Here is a 22,737-nt window from a genome sequence, read left to right as displayed (position 1 = left end):
GAGCACTTAGGGCTGGTTTCCTGAAGAATGGATAGGTTCTTGCAGTCCATGGGACTCTCAAGAGTCTCCTCCAGCACCATAATTCAAAAGCTTCAATTCTTCGGCGATCAGCCTTCTTTATGGTCCAGCTCTCACTTCCATACATCACTACTGGGAAAACCATAGCTTTAACTATACGGACCTTTGTTGGCAAGGTGATGCCTCTGCTTTTAAAGATGCTGTCTAGGTTTGTCATTGCTTTTCTCCCAAGAAGCAGGCGTCTTTTAATTTCGTGGCTGCTGTCACCATCTGCAGTGATCATGGAGCACAATAAAGTAAAATTTCTCACTGCCTCAATTTCTTCCCCTTCTATTTACCAGGAGATGATGGGCCCAGTGGCCATGATCTTCGTTTTTTTGATGTTGAGCTTCAGACCACATTTTGCGCTCTCCTCTTTCACCCTCATAGTAGCACCTTTATTCACCTTTTTTAAAATAATAATAATAAAGAATGGTAGCACATGAACCTTCTACGTAAGAAGGGGCTGACGAATATCAGCATTCCTAGCGGGAAGCCGGCTCCTGATTCGACCGCAGCAGAAGGGCGAACGAGAAAGAGATTCCTGAATGTGACTGACATCACTCGCTCCGCTTCCGCGCCGGTTGCAACGACACCTCCGCTACGGCAGGGGCCGCTGTAGGCAGGACGGGGGCAGATGCGCTCTCTTCCCACCGCCGCCGGAAGCCGCGCGCGGCCTGACTAGGCGGTTCCGCTCGCTTCCGCCCGCGGGTTGGAGGTGGCGTGAAAGGGAAAGCGGTTGTTTTCGTCGCAGCTTCAGCCGGAGATTGAGAGAGCGAGAAAGGCCGGCCGTGAGAGGACCATCCGCGGCACGATGCCCACCGTGGAGGAGCTGTACCGTAATTACGGCATCCTAGCCGACGCCAAGGAGACCGCGGCCGAGGTGCGAGCGGGAGGGCGGGCGGCTCGGACTGCGCGCGGGGCTCCTGGGCCTAGGCGGCGGCGGGGGAACATGGGCGCCTTTATGCGGCGGAGGCGGCTATGGGGGGGGGAGAAAGGAGGACGAGCCAGGCTCCCCACGCTCTGCCTCTGCTCACCTCCCTCCCCCCGTCATGAGTCTGGATTCGGACCCCCCCCCCCTTTGGGGGGCACCTCCTCCCCCTCCGCTAGAAATCTTCCATTGAGAAGGTGCCCCTTCCTTAGCTAAACAACCTGAGGGTAGGAGCTTGAAATCACGGCTGGGCCGAAGGCTCTTGGCAAAGGCCTGCTTAAAAAAAAAAAAATCCGGTTCTTTTTCGTAAAAGGTTAAAGAAGAGGTGTTTTGTGAGGGGGGGACGGGACGGGACGTGCAGTGTAGTAATCCCGTGCTCGCTTCTCCCAGCGCTCGTTTAGTTCAACGGGTTTTTTCCTCCTCAAAAGTAAACCTGTTTAGAATTGCGGCCGCCGCATACCATGTGCTGCCTGCTGCGCTTGCTTATAGAGGCAGGGTTGTAGTCGTGTTGATGTGGGCGTTCATTCAGAAATCCATAGTCGCAAGTGATGCGATATAACATCTCATTTTGTATAACATGTAGCATTACGTTGTCGTGAGTATGCATCCCTACAGCTCAGCCCTATGCATGTTTACTTACCATTCCTCCTGTGTTCAGTAGTGTGTGTTTTAGAATTGTGGCCTTAGAGACTTGTGTGCCATGCATCCTCTTCTAACGCCATTGCCCCAAGGGATGCCCTTTCCCCAGTGCTGTACTGTACTCACAAACACAGGGTCCCCCCCCCTCAGCTCTTCTTCTTGTAAACATCTGTGTTTGCTGTGTTGTACCTTGATGTGTGTAAAAGACCCGGGGGGGGGATCATCTTTTTTTGCACTATACTTCCACCCGCGATGATCCATGGCTCTGTCTCCTCCAACACTTGGGGACACCTAGCAGTAGGTTATGAAGAGCATATAAAGTATCCGTCTAAAATTAAGCACTGCACACATAATGGTAAAAGTGTTCAGCTCTTTCCCTGATTAAGCCTGCTCCCCAAAAGCTAGGACAAATAGGATGATATTGCAGTATTTGTAGAAGATGCTTGCAATGCAATCCTATACATGGCTTACTGAATTGAGTGAAACTTACTCCCATGTACATGGGCGTTGGTTTGCAACCTTAGACTTTTAGGAAAAGTAGTTTTATAGTTATCTAACAGACACTAAAAATAACTTTATGGGTTCTGTTTGGCACATGAGTAGTGGTGGTGAGATCTGCAGTGGATAGTGGTGATATACTCTCGGATATGCCTAAGCTATAAATATCTCATTCTTTATATATAAATTTATTCAGAGCCTTATAACAGTATTCTGATATTGCAGTAGATTATTGCATCTGTTAACTGCATAAAGCAGAGAGTTTCTATCTTCTGTCTTAGCACAAAGATGCTTACCAGGTGATCTTGGATGGTGTCAAGGGAGGTGCCAAGGAGAAGAGATTAGCAGCACAATTTATTCCAAAATTCTTCAAACATTTCCCTGAACTGGCAGATTCAGCTATCAATGCCCAACTGGACCTTTGTGAGGATGAAGATGTTTCTGTAAGTATTTTTTCATCGGCAGTTAGCACTTGCCTCTTGTTCCTTCTGATTTCATCCGTTCCCCTCTCATCCCCACCCCACTATCAGATTAACCATAAAAAAATTGTGGGGGAACAGAACACTTTTCACTCATAAGGTCTAAACCAGGAGAAACTGCTATTACATCTTTGGGTTATTTAACCAGGATTGGCATGCTTGTCAATTGATTAGTAAATTATTTTATGAAACAAAATTATGGGAAGTTGATAGTGTATTTTAAATTTTAAAAAAATGTACCATATAATCATCTGGGAGCAAGTGTGGGTACCTTTTTTACCTGTTCATCAGGAGTTGGGGTTCATACAAACTTCATTTAGGCACAGGCATCAGTTTTCAAAAAGTATTTTCATATACAGTAGTTTATTTATGAATTTATAAGCTTCTCTTGAACATGTGCTCCCAACATATATGGTGTAAAATTTAAAATGAATTAACAAAATAATTTAAATACCAATTTCAAAAGAACAATGCAAACTAGCAAAACCAAAACAGGAATGACTCCCAAAGGCAGGATGAAACTACATCATCTTTGCCTGTTTACAAAACAATGACATAAAGTGAGAAAGTTGTACAGAAAAGGTCATCCTTAAATCTGTTTTAGTTGTTAAAATGTTTAGCAACAGTGCAAGAGGAAATTTGTCATTTTAAACTTGTCTGTGTTGTAGTTTTATTTGGGTGTGTGTTAACCTCAGTAGATATTGATGTGACTTTTAGACTGTTCATCTGTTGTACTGTGATGATCTAATGACAGATAAGCATGTCATATTTACATATCTACCACAAAGTAAGTCCCATTTTCAGAGGAGCTTCCTCCCAGGTACATTGATATAGGATTTCAGGCTAAATCCCTTAGCGGAGCCTCATGGTAGCCTTAGGCCTCTTGCAATTAAGTAACGGTGAACATAAAAACTGACAGCACAATCAGACAATAGATTGTGTTGTGACTTTCCCAACCTTTTTTTGGAAGCTTTATCATCTGTGTAAGAGAATTTTAATTCCTTGGTTGGTGAATGTGTGTGTCTTTGTTTTGTTTATAGATCCGGCGCCAAGCAATCAAAGAATTACCTCAGTTTGCTACCGGTGACAACCTCCCCAGAGTGGCAGATATACTCACCCAACTTCTTCAGTCAGGTAGAAGAGACTGGTGTTTGTATTTGTAACCTTACAAGGTGTAATCAGAGCAAGGTTATAGATTCATTGCTATGGTTGTATTCCTTAACCATCTTGTTTTTTCCATGTCAATATTTGCAGTTCTGTATTTTAGGAGTCTTCACCAGCCCATAACTTTTGCTGTCTTACCTACCATTCAAATTTCTAAACACTCTGACCCTTCTTTGATTGAAAACTCAACATGTACAGGGAGCTGGCAATCTGTACATTCTAAAAGGTGCTTGTCAATCTTGACTCGTGCTAAAAGGTACATAGTCCACAGTGCAGGAAAGGGCTATGCTAATGTACCATTGCAGGCAGAAAAGCACAGGCATGCCTCAGAACCAAATGGAACCCCTACCATTCTGTGTCTTTCACTAGAAGGTGCCCTCTTCTAGTGCACTGGCACAGCAGCTGGTACACCTACTCTGGCTAGTGCAGGAATTCTTCATGCTAGCTTCTTGGGGAAGAAGTATCCACAACCTCTAGGTCTTTGTCTTAAAAGCTGCATAGGTTTGTTGTAAACAATGCTGCTTCACATGTTGCAATCAAACTTTTTGCTTCCCACAGTTAAATGGGATAGATAGATGTATATGGCTTCTAGACATTGGCTGAAATCCAGCTATTCACTGGTGGAATGTACACTATTGGCAGAATGAATTCCTTCTCCTGCCCCTATCACCTAAAGCAATAGATTCCCTCTGGAGCAGAGGGGCGGGTGCAAGGGGATATAAATGAAGGGGGAGGTCTGCTTGTGTGGTGCTGTATGTTGCCCATTGATTAAACATTGTTGTCTTTCTAAGTTGGTTCTGAGTATAAGCTTTCATGAGCATGCACACTTCTTCAGATATTCTTCAGTGTGCATGCACACGAAAGCTTATACCGAGAACAAACTTAGTTGGTCTCGTAAGGTGCTACTGGACAATTTTTTAATTTATTTCAACTACGTCAGACCAACACAGCTACCTACCTGAATCTAGAATTGTTGTCTTTGTGCTTGTTTCTGTTGTATTCTGCTTCTTTTGTTTGTTTCTGTTGTAAAATAAGCAGTGTTATATATAAATTATAAATTATTTATAATATTATAGTTTATAAAGAATATTTTTAAAAACAGTGCTCTCAGGTTAAAACCTGGACATGCATTGATTAATTTTTGCAAACCACAATATGGATTATAAGAATAGTATTCAGATAACAGAAGAAACGGCAAAATGATTAAAGAAGCAGTTTATTAATCAGATAAGACAGACCCGCTTTGAGGAAGATGGAAGTCTATTGGGGAAGATAAGGAATTGGGAATTAAGAATATGGTGGCATAAGTTCTTTTGTAAGAACATATGGTTTTATGGATATATGTATGGGGTTGTTTTGTTTGTTTGTTTTTTGTTTATCATATTTGTTAATTTCTTGTATGTGTTTGCTAAGCAAGAAAACTAATAAAAAGCATATTAAAAAATAAGCAGTGTTATTATTATGCTATCATTGTGCATGGTGTTTTACAGGGAATGTTTTATATGCTTCTTGGAAGGGAATAAACATAAGACAGCTGATGCAGCTTTGTATTTGTACTGCTATGTTATCTGCCTTCTGTTTTTCAGACGATGGTTTTGCCACTTTCATTCTTCACCTGGTTCTTTGAATAATTTCTTATCACATGAGATTCTAGTTTGTGTCGATTTCCAGTGCTTCACTTTATTTAGCTAGAATTAAAAATATTTTTTAATCTTTAATTTTCTCTTTTCCCCAGATGATTCTGCAGAATTCAACTTGGTTAACAATGCTTTGCTAAGCATATTTAAGATGGATGCTAAAGGTAAAGTATGCCTTATATCCTGACAATTATAAATTGTTTGTACGCTCTGTTGGATCTTTTGGGATGAGAATTGACTATCTTTTGGGAGATACGGAATAGTTACGTCTGAATATCTTTTTGACAATAATAATAGAACAATTTGCAAAGATACAAAGAATATAATTTTGTGTATTACAATAGATAGCTATTCCAGAGGAGGGTATAGATCTTTTAGAAGCAACAGGATTTTTTCTACTAATGTGGTATATAACATTTACAATTATTTATGCCATTTCCATGTAGCTGACTCATGTTATTCTTTGGCGATCACTTGTAGCCAAGTAAGATTGTCTTCCATAAACACGGTTTTAACAGTGAGTCCGTAAATGACGGTGGAGGCCAGTTCTGGATCCACATGTCCTTCTACAGTGGCAACATAGGTTTCTAGGCGAGAGTTGATCACAGTGAGGGTTTGCCAAGCGTGCCTTCCTCTTAGCACGTTTCTCCCTTTTGTCCTGAGCTCGAATGTCTTCAAAGCCTATGACACCTTTAGTAAAGGCTGTTCTCCATTTGGAGCACTCGCAGGCAAGTGTTTCCCAATTGTTGGTGTTTATACCACATTTTTTAAGATTTGCCTTGAGAGAGTCTTTAAACCTCTCCTGATGATCACCAGCATTACACTTTCCATTTTAAAGTTCGGAATAGAGTAGTTGCTATGGAAGGTGATAATCAGGCATCTGCACAACATGACCAGTCCAACAAAGTTGATGTTGAAGAATCATTGCTTCAACACTGGTGATCTTTGCTTCTTCCAGTACACTGGCATTAGTTTGCCTGTCATCCCAAGTGATGTGTAAAAAAAATTTGGAGACACCGCTGACAAAATCTTTTGAGGAGTTGGAGATGGTGTTTATAACATATAACATATGTTATATAACATATACTTGGAATACTCAAATATCTAACAAAATTATATTCCTTTCAATTGTAAAGGGATGCTTATGTGATATTTCTATTTTAGGAACACTGGGTGGTTTATTTAGTCAGATTCTTCAAGGAGAGGATATTGTACGAGAAAGAGCCATCAAATTCCTCTCCACAAAACTCAAAACACTGCCTGAAGAGGTGTTAACAAAAGAAGTAGAAGAACTCGTACTAACAGAATCGAAGAAAGTGAGTACATTAGTTTAGTTAAATTACGTTCTTCATAACAGAATTGCTTCCTATCAGAACACATTAAGTACCACCTATGGGTGTAAATTAAAAATGCAGCTAATAGTGTTGCTTCACCAGTTCAAGATTCTGAAACATTTTAGTTGGTATGCTATTTTTCCTGTTGGGTGGTTGCTGATCCCCCCCCCCCAAAAAAAAATGAACTATCAAGACTACAAACATTTTTGTCTGCTTTGGAGAATACCTAAGTTAGCTATCTAGGGGGGTGATACTGGAATTGGAGGAATAAATCACATACCATATGTGTAGGAAACACGTTGTCAATCCACTTGGTAATGTTACCTATCTAACATCTATTGAATCTTACATTTTACATTATCTAAAATTGAATATCAGCTTTGCTAATAAAAAGACTATAATCTTCATATTCAGTTTTGTTCACAGCCACATAAGGGTCATTTTCCATTTAGTGGTGGAGACGCATCCAAGTGATAGCTAGCATTTATTTTAAGATGGAGAGAAGCCATTGTTCCTTAATCCCATTTTTATATTTGCTCAGAGAAAAGTCCCACTGAGTAGGGGTTTGGCCCAGGTAAATTTACAAAGGTTTGTAGCCTTAGACCCATTGTATTAAATAAAACAAGTTAATTTGCAACAGCACTTAGGTTCTGTGTGGCATAATGCACAAAGTGTTGGATTCAGAATGTTCGCCCAAGATTCAAATTCTGCTCAGATATGAAGCATTGGGGGAGATCATTCCATTTGACTTTTATTGCATGGAAGCTTTAGTACTAAAGGAAGAGCTTTTTAAAATGGTTTGTACACTGAAATGTGCTGTAAAAAAATTAAGCGAGGAATGATCATTTGCAAGGAAAAATAACACATGGGCACTTGTTCCCACCTGCATTGGTATGATTCTTCATTCTTTTCTATTTTTCTCTTTTCTTAAGGTGCTCGAGGATGTGACAGGAGAGGAGTTTGTCTTATTTATGAAGATACTATCAGGATTGAAAAGCCTGCAGACAGTGAGTGGGCGGCAGCAGCTAGTTGAACTAGTGGCTGAACAAGCTGATCTTGAGCAGACCTTCAATCCATCTGACCCCGATTGTGTGGATAGACTCTTACAGTGTACTCGTCAAGCAGTCCCGCTTTTCTCAGTAAGTATTTATGGTGTTTTGTTTTTTAAGTGTTGTGACTGTTGTGACAATACAGCATGGCTGTATTGGTTGTGTCAGAATGACTATCCCATATTACAATACAGTGGTACCTCGGGTTAAGTACTTAATTCGTTCCGGAGGTCCGTTCTTAACCTGAAACTGTTCTTAACCTGTAGTACCACTTTAGCTAATGGGGCCTCCCGCTGCCGCGCCGCCGGAGCACGATTTCTGTTCTCATCCTGAAGCAAAGTTCTTAATCTGAAGCACTATTTCTGGGTTAGCGGAGTCTGTAACCTGAAGCGTATGTAACCTGAAGCATATGTAACCTGAGGTACAACTGTACATGACTGTGAAAAGTTGCAAGACCGTTGCATGTGTCACTGATATATACTTATAAAATAGCTTGTATGCTACTTTTGTCCCCTCAAGGACTCTCCCAATAAATTGAGCAAGGCCATCAATTTCATTGGATCTACCCTGAGTATGATTAATCACCCAATTAAATCTAGTTAAGATAGATTAAAATCAAGTGTAGAATAAAATTAACCAAAACAAATCAGGGAGGAGACAACAAAATTCAAATCAGATTAAAAACCAAGTGGAATTAAAAGAAGCTGAGTTTAAAGCTTTAAAGAAAGGTAACCAACCCATTTAAGGTACCTGTTTGCTAGAGTTGTAGCTTTCCTATCTCTCACTGTATGTAAATCACACCACTGTTTTATCTGAGCATGCTTGCTGTCTAAAATCTTTGAAGGTGTTTCAGTCTTGGAAAACAGTGTCAAGTTTATGTAGTAGTATGCTAACTTAATGATCTTGTGATTAAAAAGGCTTTTAGTGCTAGCTGCTATCAAATGAAAAATTGGAATTGTGCAGAAAATGTTGCTGTTACAGCTGCTATTTTGTTTTTCTACAGAAAAATGTTCACTCCACAAGATTTGTCACTTACTTCTGTGAGCATGTGCTGCCAAACTTGAGTTCCCTGACCACCCCAGTTGAAGGCCTTGATATACAGTTAGAGGTAAGCTAATCTGGAAATATCTCATGGAGCCTGAATTATAGGTATGCAAGGTATGTCAAAAGAAGATAGGAAGAAATTTATTGCTAATTTGGACCACTGACAAGGCTGATTCTGCTTGTCTTATTTTATACTCTCTCCTAAAGTATTACATAGATTTGCTTTTTTATCATGTGTGCTGCTATGCAGAACAAAATTCAAACAATTTATGCATATAGTCTGCAGCCTGAAAGAATGCTGTTCAACTAAGATCCTACAGGAGGCACTATCTTCCACCCTCTAGGCACATTTTCTGATTTGCACTGCCATATCCAGGAATAAGCCCTTTCTTTCTGTCTTAAAATCTGTTCTTTTTTTTATAATTGTCATGGTATAAAGTTGCAACTGTTAATTTTCCAATGGCTTTTTTCCTCTCTCCCCACCCACTGTAGGTGCTGAAACTGCTTGCTGAGATGAGCTCCTTTTGTGGAGACATGGAAAAGCTAGAATCAAATTTGAAGAAGCTTTTTGATAAACTACTGGTAAGAGGATTATTAGTCTTAAGAGAGAGAGTGAAAGTTTGTAATTAGATTTCATTATGCCTTTTATTTTATTTTATTCGAATTGAAAAGCACCTAGTGTAATGATAGTACTTCCAGAGGGAGAACCATGTTGTAATAGCTAATTGCTTTAGCAGATTTGAACACCAGATGTTGACTAATTTTCATACACAGTGTGTTTACAAGTGTGAAGAAGTTCAATTCTCTGTGGATAGCACAGCACTTGAAAGATGCTTGAACAGCAGCCGGGAGGAAATACATGCTTGGCTTCAATAGTAAAGGGCATGGACTCCCAAATTGTGTCCAGCTTTGGTAGCTAGACCACCAAACCACAGGTGGGGTACTGTTGTCATCCTCCAACATTGGGCTCCCCCGCCCCCTGCCTTGGTGTAATCTGTAAGGGAGCCATAAATTTGTGGGGCTGGGTGTAGTCTTCCCATCTCTGTCTTCCTGTCTTCTAAGTGGACTGCAAGAGGAGGATTTATTATTTATAATGTTTTGCATACTGCCCTTCATCCAAAGATCACAGGGTGGTTTAAATTATAAAAACACAAAAATATATACAGTGGTACCTCGGGTTACAGACGCTTCAGGTTACAGACTGCACTAACCCAGAAATAATACCTCGGGTTAAGAACTTTGCTTCAGGATGAGAACAGAAATTGTGCGGCAGCCGAAGGCCCCATTAGCTAAAGTGGTGCTTCAGGTTAAGAACAGTTTCAGGTTAAGAACAGACCTCCGGAATGAATTAAGTTCTTAACCCGAGGTACTACTGTATCACAATAGCTAACAATAACCCCACACACCTTTTAAAAAAGTCTCTATCCTGTGGTCTGATTACCGAGGGTTCCCACCACCACTTCTTTAATCACTCCCTTTCCCCATGTTTCCATCTGGTCTCCCTTCACCAATATGAAATTGGGGAAGAGTCTGCCCACCCCTGTAGTAGGCAATGGGAATGAATTCCATCTGAATATATGCCTATGTCTTTGTCTTGCTGCCGAGGAGAGATTCAGGAGGAGAGCAGGGACACTGGAATGGATAAACACTCTGCAGAGGTCAAGATGCAGTGGAAAATGGCAGACAAAAGCCGACTAATCTTGACTGAGTGAAGTAAAAGGGAACATTTAAAATGCTGCTACCTCCTTTACTCAGTCGGAGAAGTAGAAGGGAGGAGCAGGGACAGAATAATAGGGGAAATGTTGGCAGTTTGTGTGTTCTGGTTTTTAAAAGGACAAATATGGCTTGAGATTGCACCCTAATTCTGACGGTTGGGATTAAATATACTTGGCTGTGCAACCATGTTTGTGAACCTCTTTCGGAAGGAGATTTGGTAACGAATACATAGTTGAGCCAATGACATCTTAAATACTAGATGAAGTAACAAGTGTCAATTCTTCTGGTTTCTGTTTCTCAGGAATACATGCCACTCCCTCCAGAAGAAGCGGAGAATGGGGAGAACGCTGGCAATGAAGAGCCCAAATTGCAGTTCAGCTATGTGGAGTGTTTGTTATATAGCTTTCATCAACTAGGTCGAAAACTTCCAGACTTCCTGACAGCCAAGCTGAACACAGAGAAAGTGAAAGACTTTAAAATCAGGTAGCATTAAAGTGTATGCATGTGCAGACTTCATTAGAATAGCAGTAATGGAGTCATGTAGAATCCTGCTGATCTTTTCTCTGCCAATTATAATTAACCATATGATTAATAAGCAAGCATTAGCCAATAATAGAAAAGGTTAACTAAAACTTCAGACTGAAAATATTGAAGATACTGTTCCTAGTTTTCAGGGCAATAGGGAAATGTCTATGTCAGAATAGCTGTATAGCCCCAAACTGACATTTCAAACTTGCTTCTGGCCCTCTAAAATTAATGAGAGAATTCTTCTCAGTTTTCTTATTAAAAGCTACTTGTTGGATATGTCATATTGTCTTTCTGTAACTCAAACTAGCCTATACTTATATAGCAATGAAATGAATAGTTTACTGGGCGGTGAAACAAAATGCCTTTAGCTTTTTAATATGCACCGAAGGCTTATCGAGTATAAAAGCTGTAATGCTTCCAACAAAGAATTACCTTTGTGTTCGTGACCTGTAGCATATTAATACTGAACTGCAATTTAAGCTGCTCTTGAAGAACTCATAAAGGGCTCACATGTTCCGAATTCTCAGATCAAATGGCACTTTGACCAATAGTAACCGAAATGTGTCTAAGGATTATTTAGTGGATTTTAGTGGATCTCAACATTTGTGTCCCTTGGTGACCCTAGGTTAGGGCTTTGCTCTGAGGTTTTCTGCTAACCTCCATGTGAGATTTCCTCCATGCCTTTGTTCCATAATCAGTTTCTAAAATTGATAAAGGAGTGGTTAGATGCCAAAGATTACATAATTCTTTCAGATTTCTCTTCAGCATCAGAACAATCTTCTCCATGGTCAGTGACAGCATCTGGCATCCTGGGGGTAGGATCCATCCTTAACACCTGCCTTAGACACTTTGATTCCCTCCCGACCCAGTGATCCAAGCAGCACAGAGTCTACCCAGCATTTAAAATTGGCATTATGGGAAGTTTTTCACATATATTTGCATTTTCTATTTTACATATACAAATGAAATAAAAACATAAACATATAAACCCCTTTATAAATCAGAGCTTGCCGTCCACTGCCATTCCATGGTTACCTGGAAGTCAGTATGGGAAATTTTTCATGGTTGCTGTCGCAACTAGGACCCCCGGTAGACTAGAGAGCCAACTTTGATTTTAGTCACATTTGGCACCAGCTTGGCTGCAGGAGTTGCCGGAAGGAGACGTACAAGGCACTATCCATCCGTCAAAAGGGACTCCACTCTGGGTTTGTGTAGGGTTTACACCTTAGCCTTTTCTTCTCCTGGAAATATCCTTCAAGGCAGTGAAGGTTTAGGATCAAAGTTCCGCTTCTCTCAGTAAAATGTTCTTGGTTTTGATTGATGTTTAAATTATATTTGATATTAAAAAGTCTTGATTCATAAATCTACCCCAAAGTTTATTCCTCTATAGAGACACCTTTATTTAGGACATTCTACATAAGGTCTCTTACTTAGGCAAATTCAGTTTGCCAAATGTCTTTCTGTTGAGGCTTTTCTTTTTTCAAGATACTAGCAGTTTTCCTTTTTATCATCTTGATTTCATTGTGTGTTGCATAACTTACTGTTCAGCTATTCTCTTTTGTTAAAGATTACAGTATTTTGCTAGAGGACTGCAGGTTTACATCCGACAGCTTCGTTTGGCGCTCCAGGGCAAAACAGGAGAAGCATTAAAGACAGAAGAGGTATGTAGTCCTCTGTGACGACAGTACCTTAGCTGAATTTACCATAATGATTTTATCACAGTATAGTCTGATGGATAAAGCTCGTGACAGTGGCTTTGATCAGTAGTAACTGAGGGTGTTGCTCACAAAAAATAGTTTTTCCAAATTGCCCTGTGCCTTCTGAAAATCTGCTCCCGAGGGTGGTGAGACTGTCAGGATATGATATGGGAGCTGCACAAAAGGGGAATTGATGAAAATCGGGGGTGTCTTTTTCCATGAGCAGAAGTATCTCTCCACTTAAGCAAGCACCCTTGGATTGAACTAATTGAAGTGTGTCACTGTATCGCTTCTATTTTTATGCATCCACTCTGTTTCACAGAGAACAGAAAAGCAGTGTGTTGCTAGAAGTGTAGCAAGAGGGGCGGGGGGGGGAGGTTTTGCACCAATCCTCCACATAAGCCAGAGGGCCATAACTAAACTACATGTGCATGTGATTATGCATGAAAGATTCCAGACTCTAGCAACTGGTAGTGTTTCAGATGGAAAATAGTTCTCCTCAGTGTTGTTGTTCATTTAAAGAAAAGAAAAGAATGCACTGAGCTTCATTGGAAACATCTTAAATATAGACTTAAAAACAATTTAATTTTAACATTTCTAAGATAGCCTTTCTCCTTTTTTGCAGAACAAAATTAAAGTGGTTGCACTGAAAATTACAAATAACATCAATGTTTTAATCAAGGTAAGCCCTTCTATATTTTATTACTGGATTTGTTTAAAAAGGATGGTTTGGTGAAGATAGTAGTCCTGAAGCTATTTGTGACCAATCAATTCTGTGGCCCTAACTCTGTTCTTTCTGGAAACAGTAATACTGTTCCAGTAACTTTTGCTGGGTGCTGCTCAGCCCAGTCAGATGGGTTGCATTATTGTTATTATTATTATTATTATTATTATTAAATGTAGTAGATTCCTTCCTCACCCTGTTGTGCTTGAGCATTATACTAAACCTGTAGGGAAATTTAGTCTGTTTTCAAAAACAGTGCAGGAAACAATGGAATTTGATCAAATCCTTTACAAGAACATAAAAGAGAAGTGAGTGAGAGAGAGACTGAATTAATACTTAATGCTGATCCTAACGATGGATTTCCCCAAATGTGGATTTTGGAGTGATTTTTTTTTTTTAAATCCAGGAAATCTGTCATCATGCAATAAATTTTGAATTGGGGAACTTTAGTTTTTAACATCTATTATTCAGCTGTTTAAAGTACTATTCCCAGAAACATATAATTCCTATTTTGTCTCTAGGATCTCTTCCACATTCCCCCTTCATACAAGAGCACTGTGACGCTGTCATGGAAACCAGTACAGAAATCTGAAGCTGGGTAAGTTAGCAGTGAATGACTTCCAACTATTTATGTATTTCTCTCTTGTCTTTCTGCCCTCCAGCAGATCTCTGTTAATGTAATGTTGGAATCTTCTTTTAAATCTATTTATACATCTATAAAGTTATGCCAAAAATGTTACTCTGCACAAGTTATGATTTTGTATACATTCAATGATTGAGTCAGTGTGTTTGAACATCCAAAGGAGAGTTAAGATAAAAGGAATAATAGAATTGTAGAATTGGAAGGTACCTCGAGGATCATCTGGTCCAACCCTGCAATGCAGGAATCTCAGCTAGAGATGGCCACCTAACCTCTGCTTTAAAAAGAATATACTTTATTTAGCAAAACAAATAGTCGCTTCAGCAATTGTAATAACTTTACTCTGGAGAGAGAGCGATGGGTTGGGATCCGGAGAAGTTTGGTAACATGTTCCCATGCACACAGGAGAAGTACAGGGGGCTGATAATCTTTGCGTTCCTTCTAGAAGTACCCACTCCTGGTGAGGAGCTGCTCCAAAGAGTCCTTAACCTTTCAGAGACTACTGCTGCTAGAATAGGGAGAGCTACAAATACTGCATGTCTGAGCAGAATACCATATGCAGTGCCTGGGATCCTGGCATCTTGGTCCTAAAAAAGATGGCTAATCTAGGAGTCACCTCTTCTCTAGGCAAAACATAAGGCTACCTAGTATCTTCTTTACTTGAGAATAAGCAGATGGTGGGTTTTTCTTTTTACAAAAATAAAAATAAGCAAGCTGCTTTTATATTTTTCTGCTATTGGTGTCTGGAAATAAAAGTAAAAGCCCACCTGTTCTTGCAGAGGAGCAGGCTTTTCCAAACTCAGGGTAACCAAGATGGTGTCTTCCAGATGTTACTTGACTTGTAACTCCCATCATCCCTGGCCCGTAGCTATGCTGGCTGGGGCTTGGAGAGTCCAGCAATATCTGGAGAGCACTGTGGTTACTTACCTCTGCTCTAAGAAAAATAGAAGCTTTGGTTATTAAGGTGATGTTCAGTTTTTCAATTTTGTGTCATATTTGCCCTGAGCGCTTTCATTTTATTTTAATTTTTAATTTTACAAACAAATGAGCTAGAGAGTAAGGTAATAGGAATCTTCTTGCTTTGAAATGCTAGGAATTTTTGTTCTGTGCTATTAATGTTGCATGTCTGTAAATTAACTTTATACAAAAAGCCTTCATTAAGTTTTCCATTGCTGTACATATTGGGTTCATTTTTTTTAAGTCTTACTTGTCTCTGCAATATTTTTTTCCCCTATTTTCTTTGAAGGCAAAAAAGAGCAAGTGAGGATGCAGCTTCAGACTTGCCAACAAAGAAGGCTCCAGCAGGACCAAAAAGGGATGCCAGGCAGATATACAATCCACCCAGTGGGAAATACAGTAGTAACCTGGGAAATTTTTCTTATGGTAAGCGTTGCAAGAGATTGTGTTATTCTGTGCAGGGGAGAAATAGGATTCTGTTTTGTGCTGTAAAATGAGTTGCCAGGCTCTGTTGCCTTTGGGTGGTGTTGTTCTCTGGTATTCCTGTTCATGAATTTTGTGTGGGCTTTTTCGAGATACAATCTTGGCATGATTTTGATTTACATATCATATTGAACAATGTCTAGACAGGTGTAGCAAGCCTGTGGCCCTCCAGATGCTATTGGACTGCAGCTGTTGTTAGTCGAGCAACATCTGGAAAGCCTCAGGTCTCCTGTCTGTGGCCTAGTACAGTGGTGCCTCGCAAGACGAAATTAATTCATTCCGCGAGTTGCTTCGTCTTGTGATTTTTTTCGTCTTGCGGAGCGCTTTAAGCAAAAGGAAGCAAACCCGCAAGACATTTTCATCTTGCGAAGCAAGCCCATAGGGAAATTCGTCTTGCGAAGCATATCGAAAAACGGAAAACCCTTTCGTCTAGCGAGTTTTTCATCTTGCGAGGCATTCGTCTTGCGGGGCACCACTGTACAAGATATTTATTTTTGGTCTCATTGGCATTTACCTGTATAAAATTTCAACCTGTCACATCCAATTCTTGAGTCAGGTTTTATTCACATTGAATAGGAAGGGGGGGGGGGTTGTAACATGATAGGAAACTCTTCATTCAGATTTATGGGAAGGTCTTCCATGCCATCACTTAATTCTTTCATGAAATAGCAATCCAAACTCGTATTCATTATGCCAGACACTATGTAGACCCTGCAGCTCTCATATGATAGCAACCAACCTGATCCAGGCTTCTTTGCTTTGCCAGCCTGAGCACTGGTGCACCACAAAGGCTTTTTGATCTGTCCTCCCACCTTTCCTGGCCAGGGCTGTAGGAGTGGCAATGGCTGTGTTGTTCAATGAATCTCTGCCACTGTTGGTCAGTAGGGTAGGACTGCAGCCTACTATAATGCTGGAGAAACGAAATAAGAATTGGAGAGATCACTATAAGCAGCTTCAATTAATGCCCTTTCCACACAACATTTTTTTCTCTTTAAAAGGCATTGTTCAGCTTTCTCGTTCAGTTAAGGGCTAAAAAAATGGTATGTTTGATACTCATTCACAAACTTTGGCTTTCATATGCAATCAGTGCTTTCATATACAATCTGTTTACTTAACAAAGACATTGTCTGGATTCAAAAGAGTCTCATAAGTGTATATTGGCAATTAGTGCTTCATCGGAAGTTCCCCAGAGTTTTGTAAGTGGCTTGTCTAATGTTGCAAATGGCTGCAGGCATAATGAGGAACACTGGAAACTATGACATGGACACATCCAGAATAGTCCCCTTTGATTCCAACACTTAATAATATACAGGTAGTCACATGTTCCATAAGTGGTAAAGTTATTTTCTAACCTGTACCTGTGTAGCATAATTGGGGGGGGGGGTGGAGAGAGCCAATTGACTTGCCATTTGCAAAACCTTTCTTGGAATGAGTTATTACCATAGCTAAACTGGCAAGCGCCTATTTTCAAGTTTGTGTTCAGCTTAGACATCTTGCAAGCTGAAGTAAATTGCTGACTATACCTTCCACTATCTCAAGTTTGTATGTTTTAATGTAACTCAGCCTGTGATCTTAAGAGTAAAGGATGGTTAAGAAATAATGATAACAACAGACGTGCAGTATGTGTAAAATATGTACATACAGAGTAATTATACGGATTACTACTACTTTTTCTATGTATCAGAGACTTTGATGTTAAAATAGTTTTACTGGATAAGGAGGGGTAGCACACATGAACATGCTAAATATTTCATACTCAGCCTTGTTTCAGAGTTGGGAGGCACATACGAGCAGGTTTATATTCTGACTTGAAATATAGTTACCATAGGAAAAGCTATTCAAAGGCAGGTTCACACTGTCCTATCCCTTGAGTGGTTGTGTAACTTGGAGAATGACCATGTGGATCAAGCCTTATGTGAACTGGGCAGTATGCGCTGGGAGCTGGTGTGGTTCTTACTGGTCTTGCTTCACACAGTTGGGCTCCGCATCTACTTGATTAGAGAGTATGTTGCAATTCTTACTGTCATGTTTGTTTAAGTCCCACTTGTATTTAAAAGCTAGAATTATAACTAGGGGTAGTTGCTGTTTTCCATCTAGTCAATCAGAGATCTATATGTTTTAAAACAGACCTTTATTTCTCTTTATTTTCAGAGCAGAGAGGTGGTTTCCGTGGTGGACGAGGGAGAGGATGGGGTGGCCGTGGTAATCGCACTCGTGGAAGAATCTACTAAAATCAATGGTGTTTTCATTGCCATGATCATCTTTCAAGTCTTGACGAATTGCCTGGAGGGCTGCATTGTTTAAAGAACTGTCTTCTGCAAAAGACTGATTTAAATGTTCTTATACCTTTGTATGTATGATCTACTTTTCTAATGGACTGCAGACTCACCCACAGTGAAGCTACAACTGTATTTTTGGATGTTTAGCAGCTGGCAGTTTGAGTTTGTGTCTGGGTTTGTTTTTTAAGCTTCTTCAAGACTTATTCAGGAAGAAAGCATGGGTTTTCCTGCTGATGTTACATTCATCTATAAATATGGCTATACAAAGTAGGCTCCTTAGTGTACAATAATTTTCATATGCTAGATAAGAGGTGGAAATGTTATAACTGAAGTTGAAATCAGCAGTAACCCTTCTCCAGACAAAATCGTATTTTTATTTTATTTTTTTGCAGTAAGTGGGAAAGAATGATATTGCAGAAAAAGTAGTATAGGCTACCAGTGGTAGCACTGATTGTTGATAGGAATCCTTGATTTTTAAAATGTGCAACATGGATGCAGAAGAATCTGTGCTCTTTATCATAAGTCAGTCCATTTACTGGTTGGGAAGGGTGGGAGGGAGCAGGGAAGACCAGGTGTTAATGTGAACACATTTTGCTCTTCTCCATATATTGTAACATAATGTGTGTTTTGCAAATGGCTTTTTAAATGTTCTCTATAAATGTGTGTGTGCATATATATATTTATATATATGCCATAAAATTATAGTGAAAAAGAATAAAACTGCTAGAAATGCTACCCCAAGAATGGCAAATTTGTGATGCTGTAATAACTCTTTCTTGTTAAAGAGCTTGGATCAGTTTAGCCCTTAGAAGAAGCTCTTTTGTTTTTGTGTTTTTTGTTTTTTTAATTAGTTAGATACCTGTGTTTACAAATATTAAGCATGGCATTAGGCACTTGAAATTACTGCTATTCAGTTGCACTTGGGTAAAAAGTTAAAACATCTTGGTAATTCTTACATAATAATGGAATCATCATAGTGATAAGGATTCTAGATATTTTATTTAAAATAATATGATGTAGCAAACTTGATTCTCAACTCCCCAAAAAATATTTCCCATTAAAAATGTATGTTGGGTCCTTAGGCATGGGAGGAGGAAGAGTGAGCAGCATAAAATGTCAATATCAGTAACAGATCATAGGAAAATTTATAACACTGCAGGAATGTTTAAGTTGCCCAGTGTCAGGCTTTATTTTAAAAAATTGCATATTCATTGTTCGCATCACCCCCCATTCCCCTCTAGAGTTTGATGCCTGTACTGAAAACCAACATTTTGTACAAAGCATATTTCCAGCAAGCCTCATGTATATCAGAGAGAAACAGTTTATAAACTGGACAAATAAATCATTTTAATCATTCTTTGGGCCCCATCTGTGCTATGCATTTAAAGCAGTATCATACCACTTGGAACAGTCATGACTTCCCCTGCCAAATAATCCTGGGCACTGTAATTTGTAAAGCAGGCTGAGAGTTCCCTAAGGAAAGCAACTGATTGTTAAACCACTCTCAGAATTGCAGTCCTGAGGAGAATAGGTGTTTCCTAACAACTCTCAGACCCTTTAACAAACTACAGTTCCCAGGATTCCTTAGGGCAAACCATGACTGTTTAAACCAATATGGAACTGCAGGTGAAGCCTTGATGTGTACAACCTTGTTTCGTTTTTCTTTCGATGGCCACAAACATGATTCTAATTAAGGAGAAACATCTACATCTATTCAGATTTTTGTTTTAGAAACTGGCCTGGTCAAAGTACAAATAATTGATCAAAATGGATTTTGAAATATTTTTGGTTAATTCAGTATGCTGCATATTTTGGTTACCATGGCAATCTGAGGTCCTTTAATAATGTGAAAGCCTAATTTTTAAGGATGGGCATTCAGTAATTACTACTGTGCCCAAGTATCTTTGGACAGGTAGTGGGGAGGGTCCCCTAGGTAACAAATTGACTAAAAACTATTTCTATTCATAAATGATGTGCAGATTGTCCTTAGAAACAGCTAGCTTTTTCACTTTTTGTTGTGGCTGCAGTTACTTCTTTTTGGAGGCACCCATTAATCACATTCTCTTTGTAAAATTTCCTTTATGCCTTTGCAATAAATCCATTTTGTAATTTTGTTAGTGACTTCTTGTTGCTTTGTCTTTTTTAAATGATAACTTCCTGAAAACACACTGGACTTCTAACAAAATATGTCATCTCTAGGTTTTAGGGATAATCTAAACGTAAACCATTTTTGTGTGTTCTTATGAGTTGGGTGTGATGCAAAAGAGAGTTAAATATAATTAATTCACTTAAAAGAGCTTGGTTGGGTGTTGGTGATTCTCTACTTGGCTCAGTCATCCAGGGATAATGCACTTGCAGCATGGTGCTTTTGCATAGAAAAAGCAATGTTCATCTGAAGAAGGTAAGAGTGCAATAGAGAATTTCCTACAACAGCAACATCCTTTCTCTTCCTCGTCATTCACATCAAATTTACAGTGCTTTTGGATAGGCAGATTGTGAGTAGGATGGCCAGGTGAGGGAGGGGGTTCCTGCACTTCGTTGTGAACAGAGATTTCAGCAGGTGTAGCTTTCATGACAAGCCACTCCATCTTCTACACAACTATTAAAGGTGCGGGAAGGTTCTGTCTTCTTTTTTTCTTACTGGCCTCCCTAGTTAGGAATGAACATGCCAGAAGACCATGTTGGTAGACATTATTGGGACGCTGCCTTAAACTGAATTAAGTCATTGGATCTTCTAACTCTACTGATTGCCAGTTCGAAAGCACCTCCGGGTGCAAGTAGATAAATAGGGACCGCTTACCAGCGGGAAGGTAAACGGCGTTTCCGTGTGCGGCTCTGGCTCGCCAGAGCAGCGATGTCACGCTGGCCACGTGACCCGGAAGTGTCTCCGGACAGCGCTGGCCCCTGGCCTCTTAAGTGAGATGGGCGCACAACCCCAGAGTCTGTCAAGACTGGCCCGTACGGGCAGGGGTACCTTTACCTTTACCTTTACCTTACATTTTTGAGATGGTACATTGTTTTTAATACTGTGTTTTAATGTAGTCTGCCTCGGATCAGAGGGGGAAGGACATGTAATAATGTCCACTCACACAATCACCCATTCTATGTATTTCTAAGGGTATTCTATAATCCATAGCTATATTCCTGGTCCTGCAGTTATGTTTAATCTTTAGCCATTGACAAATGAGTCTTTTCAATGATGCAATGACTTACAGTACATAAATCTCAGGATGGTTAGGAATATTCCTAAATTCTGGTTTGAAAATCCCTAAATTCTTGTATCTTTAATTAGTCCTATTTGGTAATGGGGTATGCATGTGCAAGTGTTCATCCTGTCAAGTGACAGACCCTGTCATCCCCACTGTATTCAAGCTGTTGAATGCCTTAGATAACTTAATGTGTTGTGCACATGGCACACATTAAACAGCCCCATTTAACTATAGATGCATACTGGAAAGGTGGTCCATTCCTTCTTACTAAAGTCATAATTAAAAATTCAAAAATATAGTACAAAAATACCAGTTTAAAATTGATTAGATGCAGAATGGGGGAGTAACTCACTTCCTACCTTGAGGAAGAACCTTGTTTTTGATTAACAGCTTCTAAGATTAGCAGCAGTGTCTAGCAAGGCTGAAATGTTTCCCTGCTACTTATTGAATATTGTCATTTCTAAGGGCATTTATTCTTTGGAATAAATGCAGGTGAGCCCGATTCTGTTCGATGCTGTAATAGTGGGCACGGGGCCAAGGTAATTATGTCTGCCACGGGTTTCGGCCCCTGTGTCAGTATATCTCTTATATGGCCTGCTGTTGCTGGGGCGTTTTTTTCAGAATGGGGGGCAGCCTGAAATGTTCTTCCATCCGGACGGGCAGGTGGTGCAGCAGCCTCCAAACGGGCACATGGTCCCATGTCAGAAGCAGTCCGTCTACTCTGGCCCTCTGTGAAAAAGGGCTTCCTCTCGGGAAAGCGGCCACAGGATTGCAGCCTAAGGCACAGGTGCAACCAAAGGACTGCAACGCGGTCAGCCAGCTGGCGGGCGCTCCCTTCGCGGAACAAAAAGAGCGCGCCTCCTATTCACCTTCCGATGACAGCGGCTGCGAGCCTGCGATTGGCTGCTGCCTCTGAGCAGCACGTGGGAGGGCGTGGCGGAGGATGCGTAGAGGGCGCGGCCTCTTCTCTACTCCCGGCGCCCTCCTTTTGTAGGCCACGCCCCCTTTCGCCACATTCTTTCTCCGCCTCCCGCTCTCAGGGGCGCAGCCACGCGAGACGTCCTCATCCGTTTGATCCAACGCTCTCCTCCCCTTCCTCCGGCCTCTCCCGGTCACATAGAGATAGGTGAGGAGGAAACTTAGAGTGACACGCGCACGCAGGACTTGTGGTCTTAACAGGGAGCTGGCTTCTCCCACTTCACTTACAAGGCGAGTTGACTGAGGGCAGAAAAAGCTGCTATGCTGCTTCCGCAGAGAATCCATCCGCGCACAGCGGCGTCTCAAAACATCTAAGCTTACAAGTTCGGGCTTCGCGCGAGTCTACACCTTTTCGTACCTCTACGTTTTCTGAGCGCGCGCACACTTCCTTCTCCAAAATGGCGCTGGAGGCCAATCCGCTTCCGGGTGGCGCGGGTAGGCCGGGCTTGAGGAAGATGGCGGTAGCAGCAGCAGCAGCAGCAGCAGCAGCAGGAGTGTCCGGGCGTGGTGGTCGAGGGCTGGCGTGCGCCTCTCCGGGCTGGGCGCTGCTGGGCCTTTTCCTGCTGCTGGGCTCTGCGGCTCAGCCTGGCGCCGCCACCACCCACTGGGTGGTCACCGAGGATGGCAAGATCCAGCAGCAGGTGAGGGAGGGGCTCCTCTGGCCGCTGTGGGAACCGTCGCCATAGAAACGCTT

General features: G+C 40.9%; 2 protein-coding genes and 1 long non-coding RNA gene across 4 annotated transcripts in view; 2 read left to right on the top strand and 1 right to left on the bottom strand.

Annotated features, from left to right (window-relative positions):
* Positions 1–740: 740 nt before the first annotated feature.
* Positions 741–19,977, top strand: API5 (apoptosis inhibitor 5). Its single transcript, XM_079951733.1, has 14 exons — positions 741–940; positions 2,407–2,568; positions 3,645–3,738; positions 5,504–5,569; positions 6,570–6,721; positions 7,672–7,878; positions 8,792–8,896; positions 9,325–9,414; positions 10,850–11,031; positions 12,644–12,737; positions 13,399–13,455; positions 14,019–14,095; positions 15,384–15,520; positions 17,729–19,977. Exons 1-14 carry the CDS (start codon positions 872–874, stop codon positions 17,806–17,808), a joined length of 1,572 nt encoding a protein of 523 aa, XP_079807859.1. The 5' UTR covers positions 741–871; the 3' UTR covers positions 17,809–19,977.
* LOC307202842 lies at positions 16,122–22,529 on the bottom strand. Its single transcript, XR_013833030.1, has 2 exons — positions 22,402–22,529; positions 16,122–16,487 (listed from the first exon to the last, which is right to left on the bottom strand). It is a non-coding gene; the product is annotated as an uncharacterized lncRNA (long non-coding RNA).
* The window catches only part of TTC17 (tetratricopeptide repeat domain 17), a 53,818-nt gene continuing 53,488 nt past the window's right edge, over positions 22,408–22,737 (top strand). The window contains exon 1 of one of the 2 annotated variants that reach the window (XM_079950792.1): positions 22,408–22,684. In XM_079950792.1, the coding sequence (XP_079806918.1) occupies positions 22,442–22,684 (243 nt within the window). In that variant the 5' untranslated portion in view covers positions 22,408–22,441. The remainder of the gene's footprint in view (positions 22,685–22,737) is intronic. The other variant, XM_079950793.1, reaches the window with a different exon arrangement.

This window comes from Podarcis cretensis (assembly GCF_951804945.1).
Source record: "Podarcis cretensis genome assembly, chromosome: 1".
In the NCBI taxonomy this organism is placed as follows: domain Eukaryota; kingdom Metazoa; phylum Chordata; class Lepidosauria; order Squamata; family Lacertidae; genus Podarcis; species Podarcis cretensis.
The sequence above is the reverse complement of the archived record's forward strand: the minus strand, read 5'-3'. Positions and strand labels throughout refer to the sequence as shown.

Bases quoted from the DNA above. Each gene is read 5' to 3' on its own strand.
- API5 (XM_079951733.1), top strand. From the start codon at position 872: ATGCCCACCGTGGAGGAGCTGTACCGTAATTACGGCATCCTAGCCGAC. The intron at 6,722-7,671 runs GTGAGTACATTA...TCTTTTCTTAAG, and splicing joins TACTAACAGAATCGAAGAAA to GTGCTCGAGGATGTGACAGG. The intron at 7,879-8,791 runs GTAAGTATTTAT...GTTTTTCTACAG, and splicing joins AAGCAGTCCCGCTTTTCTCA to AAAAATGTTCACTCCACAAG.